The 20,205-nt window shown below is 31.8% G+C and overlaps 3 protein-coding genes across 10 annotated transcripts in view; 1 reads left to right on the top strand and 2 right to left on the bottom strand.

Moving 5' to 3' along the window:
* The window catches only part of LOC130899652 (troponin T), a 239,364-nt gene that overhangs the window by 27,317 nt on the left and 191,842 nt on the right, over positions 1 to 20,205 (bottom strand). The window lies entirely within an intron of this gene.
* Positions 2,939 to 11,974, top strand: LOC130899653 (uncharacterized). 2 transcript variants are annotated; one of them, XM_057809754.1, is made up of 8 exons: positions 2,939 to 3,003; positions 3,619 to 3,764; positions 6,179 to 6,292; positions 8,583 to 8,796; positions 8,854 to 8,927; positions 9,245 to 9,558; positions 10,440 to 10,524; positions 11,691 to 11,974. In XM_057809754.1, exons 2-8 carry the CDS (start codon positions 3,624 to 3,626, stop codon positions 11,847 to 11,849), a joined length of 1,101 nt encoding a protein of 366 aa, XP_057665737.1. In that variant the 5' UTR covers positions 2,939 to 3,003; positions 3,619 to 3,623; the 3' UTR covers positions 11,850 to 11,974. The 2 variants fall into 2 exon arrangements, with proteins under 2 accessions (XP_057665737.1, XP_057665738.1); XM_057809755.1 differs by lacking the exons at positions 2,939 to 3,003; positions 3,619 to 3,764; positions 6,179 to 6,292 and adding an exon at positions 8,004 to 8,355.
* The window catches only part of LOC130899650 (muscarinic acetylcholine receptor M2), a 130,780-nt gene continuing 124,036 nt past the window's right edge, over positions 13,462 to 20,205 (bottom strand). Inside the window, exons 7-10 of one of the 7 annotated variants that reach the window (XM_057809739.1) lie at positions 19,815 to 20,142; positions 19,448 to 19,534; positions 19,054 to 19,189; positions 13,468 to 18,999 (exon numbers count right to left, since the gene is read on the bottom strand). In XM_057809739.1, coding sequence (XP_057665722.1) covers positions 18,629 to 18,999; positions 19,054 to 19,189; positions 19,448 to 19,534; positions 19,815 to 20,142 — 922 coding nt within the window. In that variant the 3' untranslated portion in view covers positions 13,468 to 18,628. Of the gene's footprint in view, positions 19,535 to 19,814; positions 20,146 to 20,205 lie in introns of all 7 variants that reach the window. The other 6 variants (XM_057809738.1, XM_057809736.1, XM_057809735.1 and 3 more) reach the window with 6 other exon arrangements.

Raw genomic sequence — 20,205 nt, forward strand, 5'->3', positions numbered from 1 at the left:
TGTGATAATTTCTTTTTGAAAACGGCAGTTAAGTGATAGTCGATAGAAATCGGTAGTGAAATCGCTTTTTAGTGTCTAGGCACTGAAGTAACTGAACTGTCACCCGCTCCATGTTTGACAGCAGTCAATCAGCTTTTTAAAATTACGATATGAAAAGAAATAAGAATTTCATAATTTAAAGAAATAATCACATTATTCATTTGTGTAAGTAAACGCCGCATTCATAACGTATTCTACTCGCCTCGATAACAAATATTTTCGCAAGTATTTTTAAATCTGGTCAATTTCTGAAAAAAGTCTCGTTTTCTGATTCGGCAACTAATCTTCAGCTTGATGAAAAAAAGTATGACGTTAGTGCCTTGATACATATATAGATGGAAATAAAAATACCAAAAACTGAGTTACTTGAATTTTGCACATAAATTTTTAGGTTAGGTAAAAAAAATTGTGAAAGTTGTGGCTCTTTTTATCACTTACACATTTGCTACTCAACTTTCTTCCATAGGACTTGTAGTTTTACAGCAAATCGACATAAATCCCTTTTCACTACTCGATCAGATACTCTTGACTTATGTTTTCATCGATTTTTCTTAGATTCTCTTCCTCTTCCAACTTTAGCTTCTTGAGCATTTCTATAAGTTCCTTCTTCTCAAGGAATATTTTCTCTGTGTAATAAAACCGTCTGTTACAACGGCAAACAGGTCCACATTTTTGGGAACGGCAATGAGGACATGGATAGAAGCATCCAGGGCAATCAACCTCCAAACAATCGCACGGATCTAGTCCAGTACTAATGAATACTCCATTTCCCGTAAATAGACTATTCTTTGATTTTTTATGTTTTTTCTCATACATATCCATTTCAATAAATATCTGCGAATTGTTAATAAACTTGTAAAGATGATTTACTATTATTTGAATATTGACATTGACGTTTATACAGAATGTTTTGATGGCAATTGCTATCAAAGTAATCATTGAAATATTGATTGGAGATGATGTAATTATGACAGTTCACCAGGGATAGTAACGATATATTTTTTTCTTTTGAAATTATTCTTTTACATTTAAACATAAACATTAATTAATCTTTTATTCTATAATAATTCATGTCATTTGATGTTACTTTGATAATTGAATCCAAATAAATATATGTCTTTTTTTGTACGTCGCCCATGTTGACACCTCTAATTTCTTTTTGTGATTTAATTACAATATGATCTTTCAACGCCTACACGGAACGAACAAAGTGTCAAGTGTCATTGTGAGTCCGCCATCTTTAGTCCATTTTAAATATATAACGAAATAATAAATTATTTAAGAGTGAGAATTGATTGAAAAAAGTATATAAATCAAAAACTTCGTCTATAATATCCGTGTGAATTTTCGTAGGTAGATTTTCAAATGGTTATAAATGTAATAAAGGAAGATTGAACAGTAAACTCCGTATATAAAGTTTATCTATGATCTTACGTCACACTTTTCTCACCAGTAACCTACACAATCCAATTTGGTGACTCAAAAGTTGAGGATAGCATTTTACTACAATAGGTATTTTTCTGTGTTATTGGATACTTATTCTAATCATTTGGTGATTTCTTAAAACTCAGTTGGATGCAAATTCATCTATTGGAACAAGAAATCTCCCAACAGTCTTTGAGAGACAAACATATGATTCAATTCATGTAAAGTTGTGACCGCCATATTACTACCATGTTTCCAGACAGTTAAATATCCAAAAGCTCTTCCTGTGACCCAGCTAAATATTCTCATTTACTTTTTTTTGGCATCGATTAATACTTTTGAGATAAATTAAGTGATACAATTTCAAAATAAGAAATTTTTTTCTTGGGTTTTGATGAAAGTGTTAACAAAATCACCCAGTAAGATAAATTCGATATCGGCCTCAGATTTTGGAATCACAAAAGCCTAAAAAGGCTGATGATTTAGTGGAAGCTTTGGAAAAATGTAGAAGAAAATTGATTTCACCTATTTCAGTGATGGACCAAATGTTGAAAATTACACTTTCTAATAAATTAGCTTAAAGCTGACAAGAATATTTAGATATTAACATTGATAACAGGGTTATTTATCAAAATAAATGAAATTGTACAATTAATATCATTCATTCTCTTTTTCTTAATCAAATATTGGAAGATATGTGAAAATATTTAAATATTGGATATAATTAAAATCTTGTTATTATCCGATTCCTCATAATTGGAAATGTCTTAACAACATTTAAATTATATTTATTAATAAGTGTACCAATAAAGTAATTAATTTAAATGTAATAAACCGGAATTTTCGTTAGTTCGAAAGTGTCCTGATGATTCCGTCCTGGACTTTTTTTTTTTGAAAAACCCTATATATAATCCCTCGGAAAATCTTAATATATCAGTGTGCCGTTTGTGAATAACTAGCATTAATAATTATTATAGAGGAGGGTATTTCATAATTTTGTACTCCAAGTATAATGATGATAATCATTAAATTTTTATTGGAACAGAATCTAGCTCTAAATAGTCACCAAATGGTGATAGGAATTCATTTTACGTCCACTTTGTCAGACGTAGACAACGGAAGGTGTAAAGTTATTCAACCGAGAACAGACAGTTGAATTTAGATTAAATTGAGTCTCATATATTAGAACGTACTAACGATATTCTTAAAAGATTAGCATGCAAAAATTATTGATTCAACCCACTTTATACTGTCGTATATCACATATTTTCTCAGATAAATTTATATATATCCTTTTGCATATTGGATGTCATCACGAAAGTTAAACCAATAGGACAAAATGTAAGGGGGTCGTGGGAGTAATAGTGCACCTCATTTGTTATTATCCCTGGTAGTGTCTGACACCGATAGAACGTATTATTAGGTTACTGAAACTGAAGGAATTTTTGCCATTTTGAATAGATCGTTGTACAGTATTAGTTCATTGATAAAGTTCAACACCTTTACGATTTGTTTGGGTGTGAATAGATATACAGTAGGGTACGTAGATCATATTTAAGATAATATTTGTTATAAAATTAAATAATTCTTTTGATGCTGAAGTTTAGCTTCTTATCAGTTATTATTCTTCTATTATTTTACAAATCAAATCAAAATTGAACGATATTATACAGTGTGGATCATGTGCTACCTATTAAATTTGACTACCTATCAATATTCCATATTAAATTAAAATTTGCAGATGTTGCCAGCTGAAATGATGATATTTGTGCTAAGTATTGAAGAAATACGAGGTTTGGCAATTAACACTTTAGTCTTTGATTCGAATCTCTGACGGCATTTTCGTCTCAGTTGTTTGGATATTCTTGATCCAATCAAAACACGTTTCTGTTGCAATATTTGAATTTCTGAAAGAGAAAGAATAACAAGGTAGTAGATTCGACAAAGAGGGTGGCTATGGTAGCACTGGAATCTTTTTGGATGCTAAAATCTGAGTCATATTTCACTTTATATTTGCTCATGTGAGCTTTGGTTGTTCTTAGATCATTTTTGTTAAAATATTTCTCTCTGAAGTCGAAATTGAATACTTTCTAAACATAACTGTATAGAAATTTATTCATTATTTTTCTGCGTATTTCGCCAATTATTTTTTAGTTATCATGATGGTAAATGAATCAGTACAGACAAGTAGAAAGATGGAACAGAAAGCATTTGAAGAACGTATCATCAAAGAAGGATTAGATTTATGGAAAAAACAGAAGGAATTTGAATTAAGAAGAAAGATACAAGAACAAAAAGAGGTATAAATAATGACGACCAAATATCAGTTAAAAGTAATACTCAATTCAATGTGTCCCTTACTAGAATATAAATCAGTGAAATCATTTGAAGTAGGTGTTGATTTCTTAATATTCGCAAAATTTGTAAATCTTTATAATGAGTGTTCTTTAGTGCCATTTTTTTTCGTACATTGACACTCAAATACTGCTAAAACTAAATGGAATAAAATCTGTTTCAAGCTGCTTGAAAAACTTTCATTAATCATTTAGAATTTTTTCATTAGTACGAAGGTTTCGAAAGCATCGTTTAAAGATAACGAATTATCAAATCATCTGAATATCTTTCAGGTTTAACAACGGTTGTTTCACTATATATTGGATAAATCAGAATAATCAATGATTTCGTTGTTTGCGAATTGAGCAGATTATTTAGCTTTGTCTCAATTACAAATAGATAATCATTTTTTGTGTATGAACTGAGCAGTTGAATAATTAGTCGTTTAATATAAAAAGAAAGCGAATGAAACAAACAGGTTGTCGTTTACAATATTGTAGTCTCGTAATGAAAATTTGTAATTGAAATGATTAGAATAGAAATTCTCGGTATAATCGGCTCCTGATAAGTGCTCGGTGGGTTAGGTCTTCTAAATATTACTATGTCAAAAATATTCTGTATGCACTCAATCGGATTTATATTCGGTAAGTTTACTGGCCAAAGTATTTTGTGCGAAGTGTTCGACTATAATCGTCCAAAAAAATCAAATTTTTCCTACGCATTTCTTTAATAGATGGACTAGTTCTTGGCGACGTCTGTGGTATATAAATTGTACTTAAAATGTCTCATTTCCTTTATGGTCTACGCTGTACGTCTTCGTCCTCTCCGTACATTTAAATGTCTCGTTAATACAATCAATTACTTACTAGTAAAAAAGATATTCTCTGCTCTACTCTGCGGAATATGCTTACTTATGTTGCTTCTAGCCTACTAAGTGGGCAGCTATGTAGTTTCTAGTGATGTGGTACAGCAAATCTTCGATGCAGTATACGTCTTGTTGTGTTGTATGTTCTTGGTTGTCTATTTTACGAGTGGAATTAATAATAATTCAATGATGAATATATTTATTAAATCACAATAACTGATGCCAATAATAACAAATGTCCACTACACTACTCGCTCTGACTCTTTGATGATGGTCTCGACGAAGTTCTAAGCGCAAGTTCGTGATCGTGCAATATCGTAAGGAGCTCAGTCTCTTAGACTGACAGCTACTGTTGCATCGTGCAATCTTGCTTATTATAACACAACTAAGCAAACTGACCTGAGCCGAGTAGTATAGTCTTCGTATTCGGACTTCGTCTCATTCCAAGTCCTTTGATTCGGGCATCAAACCGACAAGCCATATGTTTAAGTGTGGTGAATAAATCGGAGAGAGTTAGATCAGGTTAAAATGGAGGTTGAGAATAATGTTAACAGTAGAGTATCAATGAGCAGGTGTATTGTCTAGATGGAAAAAAGGTTGGCACCCAATTGTATAAGCAAAATCAAAATAATATTGACCAGTTATCATTATTTCTTTTTCAAAATAATTGAAAAAGATTAATTTTTAGAAATCACAAAAAACTGTGGCTGTGATAGTGATAAAACGGATGTAGCTTGAAACCACGTTCCTTGGGCGAAGATCATTGTTTTGACTGTATATTCGTTATTTGGTTATAATTGTGAAACAAAGCCTTAAAGTTCTTCAACTGATTTTTCAATTATTCTGCACACTTTGCGAGTCTGTACTTTTGCTCTCCAATTGCATGTTCCAACCAACTACATCCAACCATTTTTTGTTTGGTCTTCCTCTTCTTCTTGTACCTCCTACTCTATTATCAATGGCCTTTTCTGCAAATTGGTTTATCGGCATCCTTTTAGTACTCCTAATAATCTTAAACTTTGAGCTATTATGTATCTATCATCTACTGTCACATATTGACGGAAAATTTTCTTGTTATCTAAGAGATATCCAAGCCTTAAATTGAATTTTTAATGTGGGCGATATTTTGATCAGTATTAACGAAACACAGCACCCACCTTGCAGATAGCTTTTTCATGTGTAATCTTTCATCAAAATTCTGATTAGGAATCATATTGAGAAATATTAACGGGTCGATTTTCTACGAATATATGCAAATGGGGGCTTTTAAAACTACTGTTTGTTTAAAAATAAAAATTTATTCTGTAGTATATTGAAATATTGATAAGTAAATAAATGAATTCAATCCACCTACTACAGTTATACATATATATTTAGGTTTTATAAATTTATTGTTGTTAACCGTTCTATTTGAACCCATGACTTAGTGATTTATTGAAATAAAGGAGTAAACTACTCTAGAAATAAATCTTATGTAACTATAATTAGAGTTTAAGAAAAAACAAAAAATTTTAGATCCGTAATATGATGGATACTTACTGGCCGTGGGGTAAAGGTACTGATGCTAGACCGAGAGGTTTAAGAAATATTAGACTAGATGAATTATTTCCGAATAAAGAATATATGAATGTAAGTAATCCTAATTAATCAACGCATTTTGACACAATCATAGTGAAAAATAAGTGATATCGTTTTTTGTGTGAAAATAATTTGCTGTAGATAATTTGTTAAATTGAAATTTAATACCTTTTTTGTAATGTTTCCACAATTATTTTATATTTTCTACTTGTATTAGCGATTAGATTTTGTCTAGATTTATTAATATAAGAATTTTTAGAATCAGTATTTGGGAGAAAAGTTATGCTCACTAAATGACATTTTTTCAAACAAAACTCTATTAGGTAGCTGAGTAAGTGCAAATCACTCGGTGATAACTTTGAATGGTGGGTGGTATGTGTGTTCCGATCCAAAAGATTTGATCAGATTTTGGGTGAACATGGCTCGCGTTCTCACGTAGCAACAAAACTCCAGACGTCAAGAGACCACATCGTTTATTCAGTTTTGCAAGATTAAGTTTTGTTAGAGTAGCGCCGTGAACAGCTGCTTATTGTTACCTCTTGCAGCATAAACTCGACCAACAATATCTTGCCTGTTGAAATTGTATGCGTGACCTTAAGAGGGTGATTGCATTCCATTGAGTGACGTTTATTTTCTTAGGTATTATGAGAAATCCATTCTGCACTTTGTGCTCCGCAGCCTGGAATCTCAATGTGCAAACAATTTGCGAAATTACATTTCGGGAACCATTCTTTGTAATTTTTCTACTCACTCGGAAATTCAAATGTTAAATTGAGAATTGTGAATCGCTGATCTTCAGGAATCTTCGGTATTGACCAAATCATCTATGACCACCGATGGTCGATGTGATTCATCAATCATCAAGTCGTCCTTGAAATAGGTCATTTACTTACAGATTTTACCACTATTTTAGTCAAACACGTCGCTTATTTGTCTGTGAATTTCTACTGCTGAAGCGAGCTGATCGATTGCTTTAAACATTTTGAAATAGCTCATACGATATTGAATTAGCTACGAATATTTGGAACTTTTTTGAAGCTAAAAACAGCATCAGTACCCAATTGATGGCGAAGTCTGGGCACAGTTAGCTCACCTTTTTCAAAGTCTATCAAATAGTCTCTCGAATAGTTCACCACTGCTGACTATCGGAGTCTTACTGATGAAACTTTCATCACCCGTAATAATACTATCAAGCTGGGTGGGATCACTTTCTGCTTGTTGCAAACAGTCTTCTGCGAACAAATGTTTTATTTTATCGAAAAGTTTTCAAATTTGCAATGAAATAAAATTTTAAGTTAAAGTCTCACTGACAGTTTTGTGCGCTATCATTCGAACTGTACGTTAGATCTTCTTCTCTTCTACTAGAATATCTTCTGCTATCGAATTCGCGATCTTTCATTCTAACTCCTTGATTTTCTTATCCATTATCATTTTGCTGTCGATATCCGATTTGAAAGACAACATTTTGTTTGCGACGTCGGTTTTCGATGATAAAATTTCGGCAGAAATGTCGCTCTTCGTGATCGAAACCTTCTCGTCGATATTAGCCGTAATATCGTTCGCAATAGTCGAAATATCGTCCTTCATGGTGGAAATCTTGTCGTCAATATTGGTCGAAATATCATTCTTTCGGAGTTGAAATATTTTCGTCCATATCGGCCTAAATATCATTTTTCATCGTTGAAATATCGTCCTTCATGTTCGATATATTGACATAAATATTGTTTTTGAGTCGAAATTGTCGTGATCAAGATGGAGGACTCGTTTTTGAATATATAAGTTTCTGGATCAAATCCGTCACTTGCCAGTGCCACTTTCATTCTTTCTATCAATTCATTCTTCCCACCGGACGTTTCTAACTCGCGATTCTCCATTTCGGCTTTCAGTTACGTCACTTTCCGGTTACTTAGTCTCTTGGCCATGTTTATGTCACTATTTAAATCCCACTTCTGAGACCAAGGTAACGTTTTTTGTGTCTCTCACGCTCATACAATCGTTACCAAACACTTTTAATACTTTATCGTCGCCCAGTTTTGCACAAAATTAATTGCCTAGCCGTACTGGAGATGTATAATGTATGTATAAAACATGTAGCTGAGAGAGAACTAATAATGGTACGTAACTGAAAAAAATATACATGAATCAAGCAGATCTACCAAATCACGTAACAGAAATTTTGTCATTCCAGGATAACCACAAGCGCTGCAAAAATCTTCAGTTATATTCATAAACATAACTAGGAATTTCGAAAAATTTCAATTTTTTGACACACTTTTGACACTTTCTATTTATTATCGTTCTAAACCACCGTACAAATTTGAAAATGTGAAATCAATTTAAGGCAAAACGTTATGTTGGTGGAAGTTCAGATATTAATAGACCAATTGGAGGCGGGGGTGCACCGATTTTTAGTAACGGAAAGAAAATTACAAGAACATGCGAAGATCCAGTTCTTAGATTTCAATTCGGAAGTAAAGATCTCAGGAGATGCGTAGATAATACTCTTAGATATAAAACTAACAAAGAACAGCAGCAAGAATATAAGAAAGAATTAGGTAAGACTCACATACAATAACTTAATCTACTGAATAAGAATGGGAATTTATTCGCAGATAAATTAGTAGCAGAGAAAAAGCAAAAAGAAAAACAGGAGAAAACCGATGATATACGTTTTCACCAGGAACAAGTAAGTGGGATACTAAAGGAAGAGATAGATATTGTGTATGTAAAACATTTTTTAAAGTTTTTAAAAGCTTCTCCTTGGGGAAGACCTGGACCTGGTGGAAAGCTTTGGAGAAAACCTAATAGAATAGGTCAACAATTTTTGAAATCAATGGTATGCTACACTTTTTGTGTAGCTCCATTTATAATTTGAAACAATTTTGAATAGATTTCATAAATTTATTTTTCCGCATTAATTTTAATATATATTTAATCCTAATTTTTTTGTTTTGTGAAATTTTTTAAGCAAACAGAATCGGTAAAATGACATTTATTTTTTAGGGTTGGTCTGATGAAACTACACTGAAAAATCTTGGAAAGGAATCCACGAAACCCAATTTCAAAAAAATAAATGGCAATAAACCGAATTACATTTGTAATATAACATCTTGCAAACCTTCTTTGAGGTTGGATCCCATAGCATATCCTAGAAGAAATTTCATTCCTGTTGGAAGAAACAGAAAACTCTCTCCCTTATCTGAAAATAAGGACGAAGGTGTAGAGTTGGTAACACTGTTAGCAAAAGACAGAAATTATCCACCAAAAATTCCATTGTGTAGTTCGGATATTACTTCAGAGAAGAAAATGGGCAATATGTAATAATTTTTTTGTTAATAATTATAAAATCGGTCAATAAGTCACAGGTTTGATGGAGAGAGGTCATCACAGTTTTATATGTTTTTCTTGAAGTAACATCTTTCAAATGACATCTGTCAAATTTTGGACTACAATTTTAGACTAGTTACTTTGGCTGATTTTATACTCCCGTAGATACAGTTCACGACACCAAAAAATCGAACAGCGTTTTTGATGCTGTTACGGATTCAGAATGGTTTGTTGTTAAGGATTGGATTGGAGTCGTTGATGGTTCAAAAGAAAGAAAACTATTAACAGTGTCTATTACTGTACCTTACCGTTTGAAGTAGTGAGGAACGACTTAAAAAATTTTCTATCCTCACGACAATAAGGGTCAAATTGATTGAACTGAATTCGAAATTGCTTTTTCACCTTCTATATTCGCCAGATCTGGCTCCATAGTGATTCCTTGCCTTTGAATAACGCTGCAAATATCAATCAAATAGGGAATTTATCTTTGAAATGGAAGCCAAATATAAATCGTTGCAGAAAACTGATCTAGAAAAATTGAATGAGAGTTAGATTGATTGCATCACTCTCAAGGAAGACACGAATGTAGGAAGTAGTGATTGGGTTCAAAATTTTGTTAGATTTAGACATTTTTAAAGATTAATGTTGTAGAATTATTCATCTCTGCAGTACTTATTGATCGATCTGTTGACAAAGAATTAATTTTTAAGACAGATTAAACAATTTTGTAGATATAATCTGAAATTAACAAGTCATACACATAAAATAATACGTTCCAGGAAATAGAAATTTTCTCCTTGATCTACCGTACTTATTTCTATACTCTCAATTCATCTTCTAATTATAAATCACGTTATATATATTTTTGTAGGAACCCAGGTATATGGAGTAGGGAAGGGTCTGCCTATTTGAAAGTTTTGGCAGAGCAAATGATGTACAAAAAACAAAAGATGCAGGTAATATTATTTATTAATCTAAAAGCAAATGGTGGTATTAAGATTATGTACTTATTGAATCTTTTGATCTTTATTTTTTATATTCTTTGCGTTGACAATACCGTTGCTCTCATTTATAATGAATCAAACGAAAAACAACTAATCATGTTTTAAGTATGTAAGTAAGCAGTATGCATGAATCCAGGCCAGACTTGGACTATTACGCAAATGATGAAAAGTAACTCATTGGGGTGTTAATCAGCAGAAACTTATGAATTGAGACCAACGATACTAAAGCCAACTTGAAGTGAATGTTCTACAAAACGCTATCTTGAAATTTAGCAAGAAATTGCAGCCATTATGGAATGGGAGTATGTATGTTCAGGGTGTGGAAAATGCTTCATCAGCTTTGAAACATCACCTCTTACTTGATCTATTTTGCTTTTATTTTTTTAACTATTGATATTTTATTACAAGTTTAACATACCTAATAATAACATACCTATAAAAATCTCTATTCGACCGTTGACACAAATCAATTTATATTATGTGTTTTTATCCAGCATACATGGTCAATATGAATGTTTTGACACTTCCCAAAAATGAATAATTACGAAGAAAAATACAAATATTTCTATGCCAGTTCATAGGGTGATTGAGAGACAATTGCACCGACGTTGTTATAGAGTCCCTTAGCGATATGAAGACCCTAAGTAGTGTATTTTGTTTGCTTAAGAACACTTATTCTGCTTCTGAGTTATATTTGAAGGTGTAAAAGCAGCACACCTCTTTTTACTATCCATAAGCGCAATAACGTCAATTAAATACCTTTGTCACTTAAAAAAAATGTTTTTTTATTTTCAAAATATTAATTATCAAAATTCGATTATGTTTAGGTTAGATTTATCTTTAGTAAATAGTTGCTTGTTTGAAATGCAATTATGTCAGATCTCTAAATTCTACATTAGAGGCTTATTACGTAAGTGAAATGCCGTTGTTTAGCGGATGCCAAAAATATTCAGTTCATTTAAGCTAGTGTAACTAGTACTAGTATGAATAATTCCTTCATTGGTTGCACAATATTAATCAGGTATATTGATAATACAAAAAATACCATCAATACTTGCGTTTCCATAACCAAACTACACCTTTAGATACCAAGGGTTAACCAGTTTATTATTTCTTAGGAAATGAAAAACAAGGAATATGAAATTTGTAAGAAACACTTCTCAACTTGGACTGGATTTTGGGGTAGACCTGGAAATGGAGCACCACTACCAGAGATCAGGAAACAATGTTTGGACAATATGCTTTATCCAAAAATGACACCTATACCTGTCCACTGATAGTAATAAACGATGCTAGGAATATTTTGAAAACAACAATAAACTGATTACAGCATTTTGATTTGATGCATGCTCACAATACATTATATATAATATGTTAGAAATATATCAATTCGCAAGCTTAATTTGTGTTTTTATTAGGGAGCACTAACTCTCAATGTTAAGTGTGTTTTGTATAATTTCAATCCTATTTTCATATCATATATTTTCAAACACCACCCCTTATATACCCACCTATGGTGTATATTTTCGATAGCCAAGTCTCTGGGGTTAACGGGACTGAAGCTTGACATCTAGTATAAGGAAGAGGTAGTAAACAGGAAGTATAAATGTGTACGAGGGTTGCTATTTCAGTTTTGAGATAAACAAATGAAAAAAAAATATTTATAAATGGATATAATTTTACGGTTTTTGAAAATATTCTCCCTTGTATGCGTTTGAACCAATTGTCGAAGCCCTTTTTCCATTCCGATTGAAGTACTTCCAAGATTTGAACGCATCAAACGCTTCTTCAGATATAGGAAAACGTTAATCCTACAATTTATTTTTGATCTGGGGAATAAGGAGAAATCATTAGGCGAAAAACAAGGACTCTAAGGCAGATAACTCATCAATTCCATGTTTCGCCTGTTCAAAAACTTTTTTGTTTGATTTGATTTGTGAGAACTCGCATTATCGTGATGGAGAATGATTCGACATTTGCGATTGGATTCTCTGATATTTGGCAAAAAATGCTTGTTATAGACGTCTTTTGAAGTACCGCTATTGAATTTTTCCAGTATTTCTTTGCGACAATCGACACGAGCTTTTTTAAGCGATTGTTAATCTATGCAGTATTCAACGCGAAAAAAACTTTTTGACAGTATGCCTCAAACTCATAGTATGTCACATGATCTTGCCATATCAGTTCTCTTACAGCATCGATGTTTTCTGCTGATTTTGGGCGATCTTCACGAAATTGATCCTGTAGCGGAGTGCGACCACGATTGAATTCGGAAAATCAGCGAAGCACGGTAACTTGGGATGGTGTTTCATACCAAAAGTCAAAGCTGTTGGTTTAATTTACATTGAAAATAATAGAAAATCATCGCACGAGAATATTCGTGATTTAGTTCCATTTTTTGACCAAGAGGAATGTTTCAAGTATCTGTAAACAAAGCAAGCACTCGTATGAAAACACGTTTTGATACATGATGCTGCACACAGTGTTCACACCACCATTACACCAACACTCCCAATTATACTGTCTGACGCGCTTTTCGATAACCAAGTTAGCATCTTCAGAGACTGAAGGTAAACTGTGTCTGAAAACGATAACTTGGTTATCGAAACGCGCGTCAGACAGTGTAATTGTGAGCGTGGGTATAGTGATGGTGTAAACAGTATATGCAGTATGGATATCACTAACGGTTCCAGAAATTCCAACATAGATAAAACTTCATGATAACAATGTCAGAATTTAAGTAGCACCCCTCATAGAAGGAAAATAAATTTGAGTTATCGCATTCGTTCAGTTCTACTCATATAAATAGATCAATCAATCAATCATAATACATCACAGCAACAAACAAAACACTGGGTGACCGGAGGAAGATTTAGAATAAAAAGAAGATATGAAAAATCATTTTTATTTTTAATTTATTTACATAAGTCGACGTTATCGTGCTTTAGGGCTCAAATACAGCAGGCTAACATCACTTTTTTGTAAACTAAATGGTTCTTATAATCTAATTTACAGTTTACACTTATTATACAATACAAATATACATACAATTCTTATATAAATCAATCGTGAGTATCAATTGTTTGGAAAAAGATAATTTCTAGTTGAAAGCACGAAGCATTTTGAATATTTTAGAGGATAACAAAAATAAATCAAAATAATGCGATTTAACGCTCATCCACCTTGTCCACACAAAGAATAGACGACAATGTATCAGTGATTATGTAAATGTCATTAGATAAAAAGTTTTCAGCATACTATATTAAATTGTATTAATAGAAAGGTGTAAAAATGTCTGTACAAAATTTGAAAATTTGTGAAGAAGTTCACAATTGTGTAGTTTAGTTAAAACGAAAGTATAAATTTACCTTAAGATTATTTAAAACATGTAAACACTTGTTATGATAAGTTGTATTCGTTTGTACTTCTCTGAAACTGATTTTCTGAAAGAGTTTGTAGTAACAGCTGATAAATATCTATTTATATACATTGAACAAAAGGGTGGTTGCTTAAATAAAATTTTTGCGTTGCCCTCTAAAGCTTGTTTTGAATGAATAACAGAGAGTACAAGGATTTGATAAAAAAGATGAAGGACAGAAACAATTCCTCATTCAAATCTTAGATGATTATAGAAGAGAAGTCATTGACAACACGAAAGAAAGTGAGGTTTTGAGTGAAAAGATCTAAATATTAAAATAACATTTGTTCTAACGTAATTTCAAAATAAAAACATCAATTTGAATATATTTGTTTTTTTAATCTAATAGACTGAATCAACTGGGAAAATTTTTTAATTTAGATTTTTGTTTATTGTTATTTTAATCAAATATTGTTGTTTTTATTGATTTCAGTGGTCAACTTTTTTATATTTGGTATAAAATTATATTTTCCCCGATAAATTCCCATAAAAAATGATTATACCGAAAAACTAAGTTAGATTTTGTAGAGGTACGTGTTGTTTTGAAGTAAAAAAAATTCCCAGTGTTTTTTTTTATTTAAAAAGGAGCTTTTTGGAAGGCGTCAAAACAACCAACCTTTTAAACAAGCTTCATTTGTTTTAAGAGTTGGGGTAGTAAAAACAGTACATTAAATCGTTATAATACGGTTTGAGTTAATCTATTCTTTCACATTCGTAGAAATACCATAACCATTGTATTGAGAAAATGATAAGAAAAAATTATTAACTGTTGAATCTATTTTTGAGACAAAATACTATTAAATATTTTATATGAGTGGATGTTGAAATGATAATTAATTCAAAATGCTTCCTAGAATTACTTCTTCATAAAAAACCGCCATAATTTCAAAATTTATATCACTTATTGATATAAGTTTCTAATTCGGAATTATCTATTATTGTCTGCTTACTATTACTAATTTTATTGATTTATTCTTCACTAACTATATTTTTTCTTATAATTATCGCCGTTTTATCAAGAAAATTGCAGTGCTTGGGTTTTGATATCGATAAAAAATATTGCATATATATTCAACTTGACTACAAAATTTAACATATTTCTTTTCAGGCAGTGCTTTTGTTTTTTATAACTTACCAAAATTTATATGAAAATAAAAGCATTTTTCATAGTTAAACACAGCCTCACAAATTATCTTAAACTGGGTTTAAACAGAAATAAAAATAACAGAAAATCAAAAATTAGAGTTTACTTTAATGGGGCTTTCATATATGACTGGAAAGCAGCATAGCTCAAGAAGAAGATAATAAACTTTTATCTTTTTAGTTTGTTGTGAAAATGCATTCCGCGACTAGCTTTGATGTCTTAGCTCTAATAGATTTTTCTCATACATTCCATACAAAATCACTTGTCCGTGGTTGAAAACTAAAGTTGCTTTTGTAGATGTAACCTAAAAAAGTTTATTTTCTTGATGTTTTTTGGTATTATTTGAGTATTTTTGGAAAAGGTCAGCATGTAAAAATTTCCCTATTAAATACTACTTCGTATTTAGGTTCAGAAAAATATCGGGACAAAGTGACATTTAAATTTGCACGCACAAAATTTGATTAAGTGGAGCTTATACCTTAGATTATGTTATTTCTTTGTGTTAACTCCATGTTATTTTCATTTTCTCTTCTCTTTTTTTTCTGAACTCACCTTTACCGTCCTATTTATATGAAGATTTTTATAATCACAATCACTAGTTGACATTTCTTAACTGACAATATGCATTATTTATTGTCTGATCGAACCTTAACATGCAAATTTTACTTACACCCCCTATCCAATTAAAGGAAAGTAGAAACATGATGTGTAAATGACCATTCAAAACCTATATAATATAAATTCTTGACAAACATTTGTTAAAAGAAAAATCATCTATACCACTCATTGCACCGTTGAGATAGGTAGTAGATTTCTGTAAAAAATTAAGAAGTAGCGAAATAATGTGTGACAAAAAACTAAAAGGAAAGTGATACTAGTTTCAGAAATTTAAAATCACTGATACAGATTCATTTTTTGTAAAAAGATTATTACTATTCAGTAAATTAGTAACTTTTGTGTTATTTAGAAAAGTTTGCATACGATAAAATGAACTACTGTTAATTTCTCGTTCTCGTTCCAATAATAGCAACAACTTATAACACTCCCATTTTAAAGAATTCATTGCTAGAATTAGGGATGACGTTGACTCAGAAAGACATGTTTCACCAAACTCTATTCTTCTATCATAATCATTCTAAATCAAAGTTCCATTTGAAATGAAACGAAAACATTGACGATTAATCTAAAGTCTATTTATCGATGAAAAATGGTAAATCAAAACAATGATCAGTGCGTTATCAGCACGTGAACATCCCAGATAAACTCATTGCGGCAATGTTGTTTGTCCAGATCAGTGGCACCACAATATACCACAAGGTATATTGAGGCAAGCGCCTTAAGATCAAGTGTAGTACAGAGACGGCCTCGTATTATTGTATTGCAATGAGATTGTTTATATGTGTCTGGTGCTTAATTTTCTTAAATATGACACGGAGACAGATGACAAAGTTGTTGACATCATGTATACTCCGCCTGAGCTAGCGAAAACAAATGATTGTGAATATTTATAAAAATGAAATGCAAGAAAATGATTCTGCACAATTTTTTCCTGCAAAATGAGTTATCTACCAGTGAATAAAGTTCTAAGAGTTGTTAAAGAAGCCAAGGACTTTATTTATTGAATGAAATGGGATTTTAAACCAAAAAACAAGAAAGGAACAGATTATTACCAGAAAAAGCAGAAATAATTGTGTGAAACCGATAATACCTTAGAATAATTAACAAATTTCGTGAAAACAATAGAAAAATTTACTACCTGGATGAAACTGGGTAAACGCTGGACATACTAAGGATAAGTTTTGGGTGGAATCCACCACACAATCCTCACTGCAGTCTTGGTGTTAGCAATAAGATGCTATGTATGTGTGTTTTGGTTGTTCACTTTATATATATCCCAAACTGCACGTTTACATTGTATATTTTTTTAATAATAATAATTGTGCTCAATTATTTATAATATATGTTATTAGATAGTCTGCTGTATGAAATCGCAAATTATTTCTTAAGTGCGGAGTGCGGTCCTGTTACATGCTCGGCTTTGGCGTTTTTAACTTTGATCACTTGCATTATGCATGATTATGTTTTGATTTACTATTTTTTTTTTCAATAAATAGACTTTAATATACACCGATAACATATTGAAAAAAAAAGTTTTAGTTATTTATATAACAATAGACTCGGAAAGAGCTAATGTCGACAATAATCTCTCTTTTTGTTAATGTGAGTAGATTATCAACAAACGGCAGTTGTTTAATAAATAAAATCTCTACTTATGTTTTGACTGAATTAATTCAAATTGACCGTAGGTTGAAAACTGTCATACTAGAAATTTTTAATACTGTTTTTTCTGTTTACTATGTCTTTCGATCTATTAAATTTATTCTAATCTACAGATTCTATGTATATTTATATTGTCAGTCAGCTCACGAAAATCCTTTATATCCTAAAAATAGTGTTTTGTTTGAATTTCATTCGAAATGAAATAAATAAAAACTAATTTTTTAATCAAGTGTAAATCGGCTACTGACATGTCATCCACCGTTATCTGTGCGACTGAAATTTATATGATTTTTTCTATTATCCAAACAATCACTCCACAAATTATTAAGCGACCACAACAAGTTTTTGTATTGTTTTGTTTTTACATAATCAAAATTTTGTATCCCTCCGTCTACCTTGGATGTGCCTGCAGAACCATCGATTATATAAACTATCCATAAAATCGATTAGCCTGAAATTACCATTAAAAATACAACGCCATCTTTAGGACTATTTCTCACCTTCGCTTATAGTAGTACAAAAAGGGCAGGACCGGCGTGACCCTAAATGATAGGTGCGAATATATTTGTCAGAATCAGTTTTTTCAACCATATCTACAGAGTGATACTGTGCACACATTTTTTGTTTCTAATATAATACGTCATAAGAGCTACTATAATTTATTTATCATACATAAAGTGGAAGGACGAGAAAATTTTTAAAAGCTCAGTTACTTCATTTCGTGTTTTATACATTTCTTGATCATTTCTATTGTCAATTATGTAGTATTTCATTAACATAATATATTTGAATATATGCAATATTTTTCAATTAGGTACTAGGCTATATCCAACCATACAAGTGAGTTACAGCCAATTTTTTATACAAATATATAGATGGTTATTGATATGGCACTCTAGTACCTTGTTCTATTTCTATAAACTCACTATTTTCTATTTATCTATTTAATAACAAACTTTAGAGTTGATTTTACAGAAAAAATATATTGGAATCGACAAGGAAAAGAAGGACCTCATTAAATATTTTTTATTATTGAAGCTGAATCCATTTTTATATGTATTAGCTACAAATAAATGGATATGTATATCATTGAGTGAAACTAAACTTTTATGATATGTTTTATTTTCTGTTTTGTATTTGGAATTGTTTATATTACATTTAATTTCTTGGGAATATTTGTTTGGAAGGAACAACTCTAAAGTTGTTATATTTATCTAAGTTAAATGGAAGTCCCCCTTTAAAATCCTTGTAAAAGTTTTTTTAAACTGCTGATTAGCTAAAGCATAACAAAATGGATTTAGAGGACTGTTGGCGTAGCACAAAAAATATGAAAACATGTAAATGTGACTGTTGATACAAGGGGGATCTGTGCAAAACCCTTCCACCAACGCAAATATGTGATACGGCGTCCAGCAAACAACAAATGCTCCCAGAATAAAGGATATAGTTCTCAGAGCCTTTCTAGCTCGATTTTCGGATTTAGACTTCTGTCTTCCGAAGCCTAGAGGGCCGATAGTTTTCTTTTTGGCCTTCAGTTTCTTTCCTATCGATTTAACAAATACCCTCTTAGGATTATCTATGGATTCTGAACAAAATTTAGGTTTATTATTGTAGGACGTGTTGAAAGGACCGTTTTTACCTGTTTGACTAATAGCTGAAATTCCCCCCAATGGTGAGCTTTCCTCAGTCTCTCCTGCACGCTCCTCCTCATTGACTACTGATGTTATTGGCCGATCAGCGGTAATCGTTACTTCCGTCTGAAGTTTCTGCTCGCCCTGTACAAGACGAGGAGAGCTAGTATTACTCATAGGAGGAGGGTTTTCTAATGTAGGGGAAGGTACAACTATAGAACTTTCGTCCATGAAACGTAAATCAGCACCATCTAAGCCAAGCAACAAATCATAAGTGGATTTGGTTTTTAATAAACTATTAGAGGACTTTTTACTATCTACAGAGGGCTGCAAAGTACTGTCGCAACTTTTACTATTTACAATTGTAACAGGGCAGTCAGGTTGAGAGGGCTTTGCACTTACTGTGTAGTTTTTTGATTTTGATGAATCGACTAAAGGTTCATGTTCGGTGATCTGAAGGAAGGTGGGCTTCTCTGGTTTGGGCTGGTGCTAAAAAAATGGAAGAAATAAATATGAAAACTATATTAAATACACTAGAATAGTTGTTCAATTTTTGTTTGAAGAAGCAACCGGTAAAAAGAAAAACTAGCAAAAAAGTCCAACTTTTTCAGCGGAGTAAATTGTTAAAATAACTAACTTGTTATAAGAGTTGATAGAGTTGTTGATAAAGAGATAGGAATTTTTATATGATATTTGCCTTATTTATAAATCAGTAACAATTCATTTTATATCACTCTATTAATGATTCTCTTGTTGTTGGAGTACTTACAATGTTTTCATGATGTCGACCCATCGTTTTAGCAGGAGATATATCCCCATTGATTCTGGTATGAGTGAAAACATGCAACGGTGCACTGGATTGCATAATCAACCCAACTACCGACGTTCTCTTCTTCGAAGCCAAATGTTTCTCCTTTTCCTTACATTTCTCCTTTTCTTGTACTGGAGCTGTGCTGTCTTCGTCAGATTCGAAGGCAGGACTACTCGATCTTTCTGATTTGTCAGCGTTTTCTTGTACCGGTTTACCTTTAGGTGGACAAAGATTCTTCTTTTCGTAAGAAGTTGCTGTAGTTGTGGTTGTTGTAGTCGTAGTTGCACTACTTCATACAATTAAATTATTATATGATTATAATTCGAAAACAGACAAGAATTTTGGATCT

Source organism: Diorhabda carinulata, chromosome 11 (assembly GCF_026250575.1).
Source record: "Diorhabda carinulata isolate Delta chromosome 11, icDioCari1.1, whole genome shotgun sequence".
NCBI classification, from domain to species: domain Eukaryota; kingdom Metazoa; phylum Arthropoda; class Insecta; order Coleoptera; family Chrysomelidae; genus Diorhabda; species Diorhabda carinulata.

Excerpts from the sequence above, each read along its gene's own strand:
- LOC130899653 (XM_057809754.1), top strand. The coding sequence starts at position 3,624 with ATGATGGTAAATGAATCAGTACAGACAAGTAGAAAGATGGAACAGAAA. Across the intron at positions 6,293-8,582 it reads CGAATAAAGAATATATGAAT|GCAAAACGTTATGTTGGTGG; the intron begins GTAAGTAATCCT and ends AATCAATTTAAG. Across the intron at positions 8,928-9,244 it reads TACGTTTTCACCAGGAACAA|GGTTGGTCTGATGAAACTAC; the intron begins GTAAGTGGGATA and ends TTTATTTTTTAG.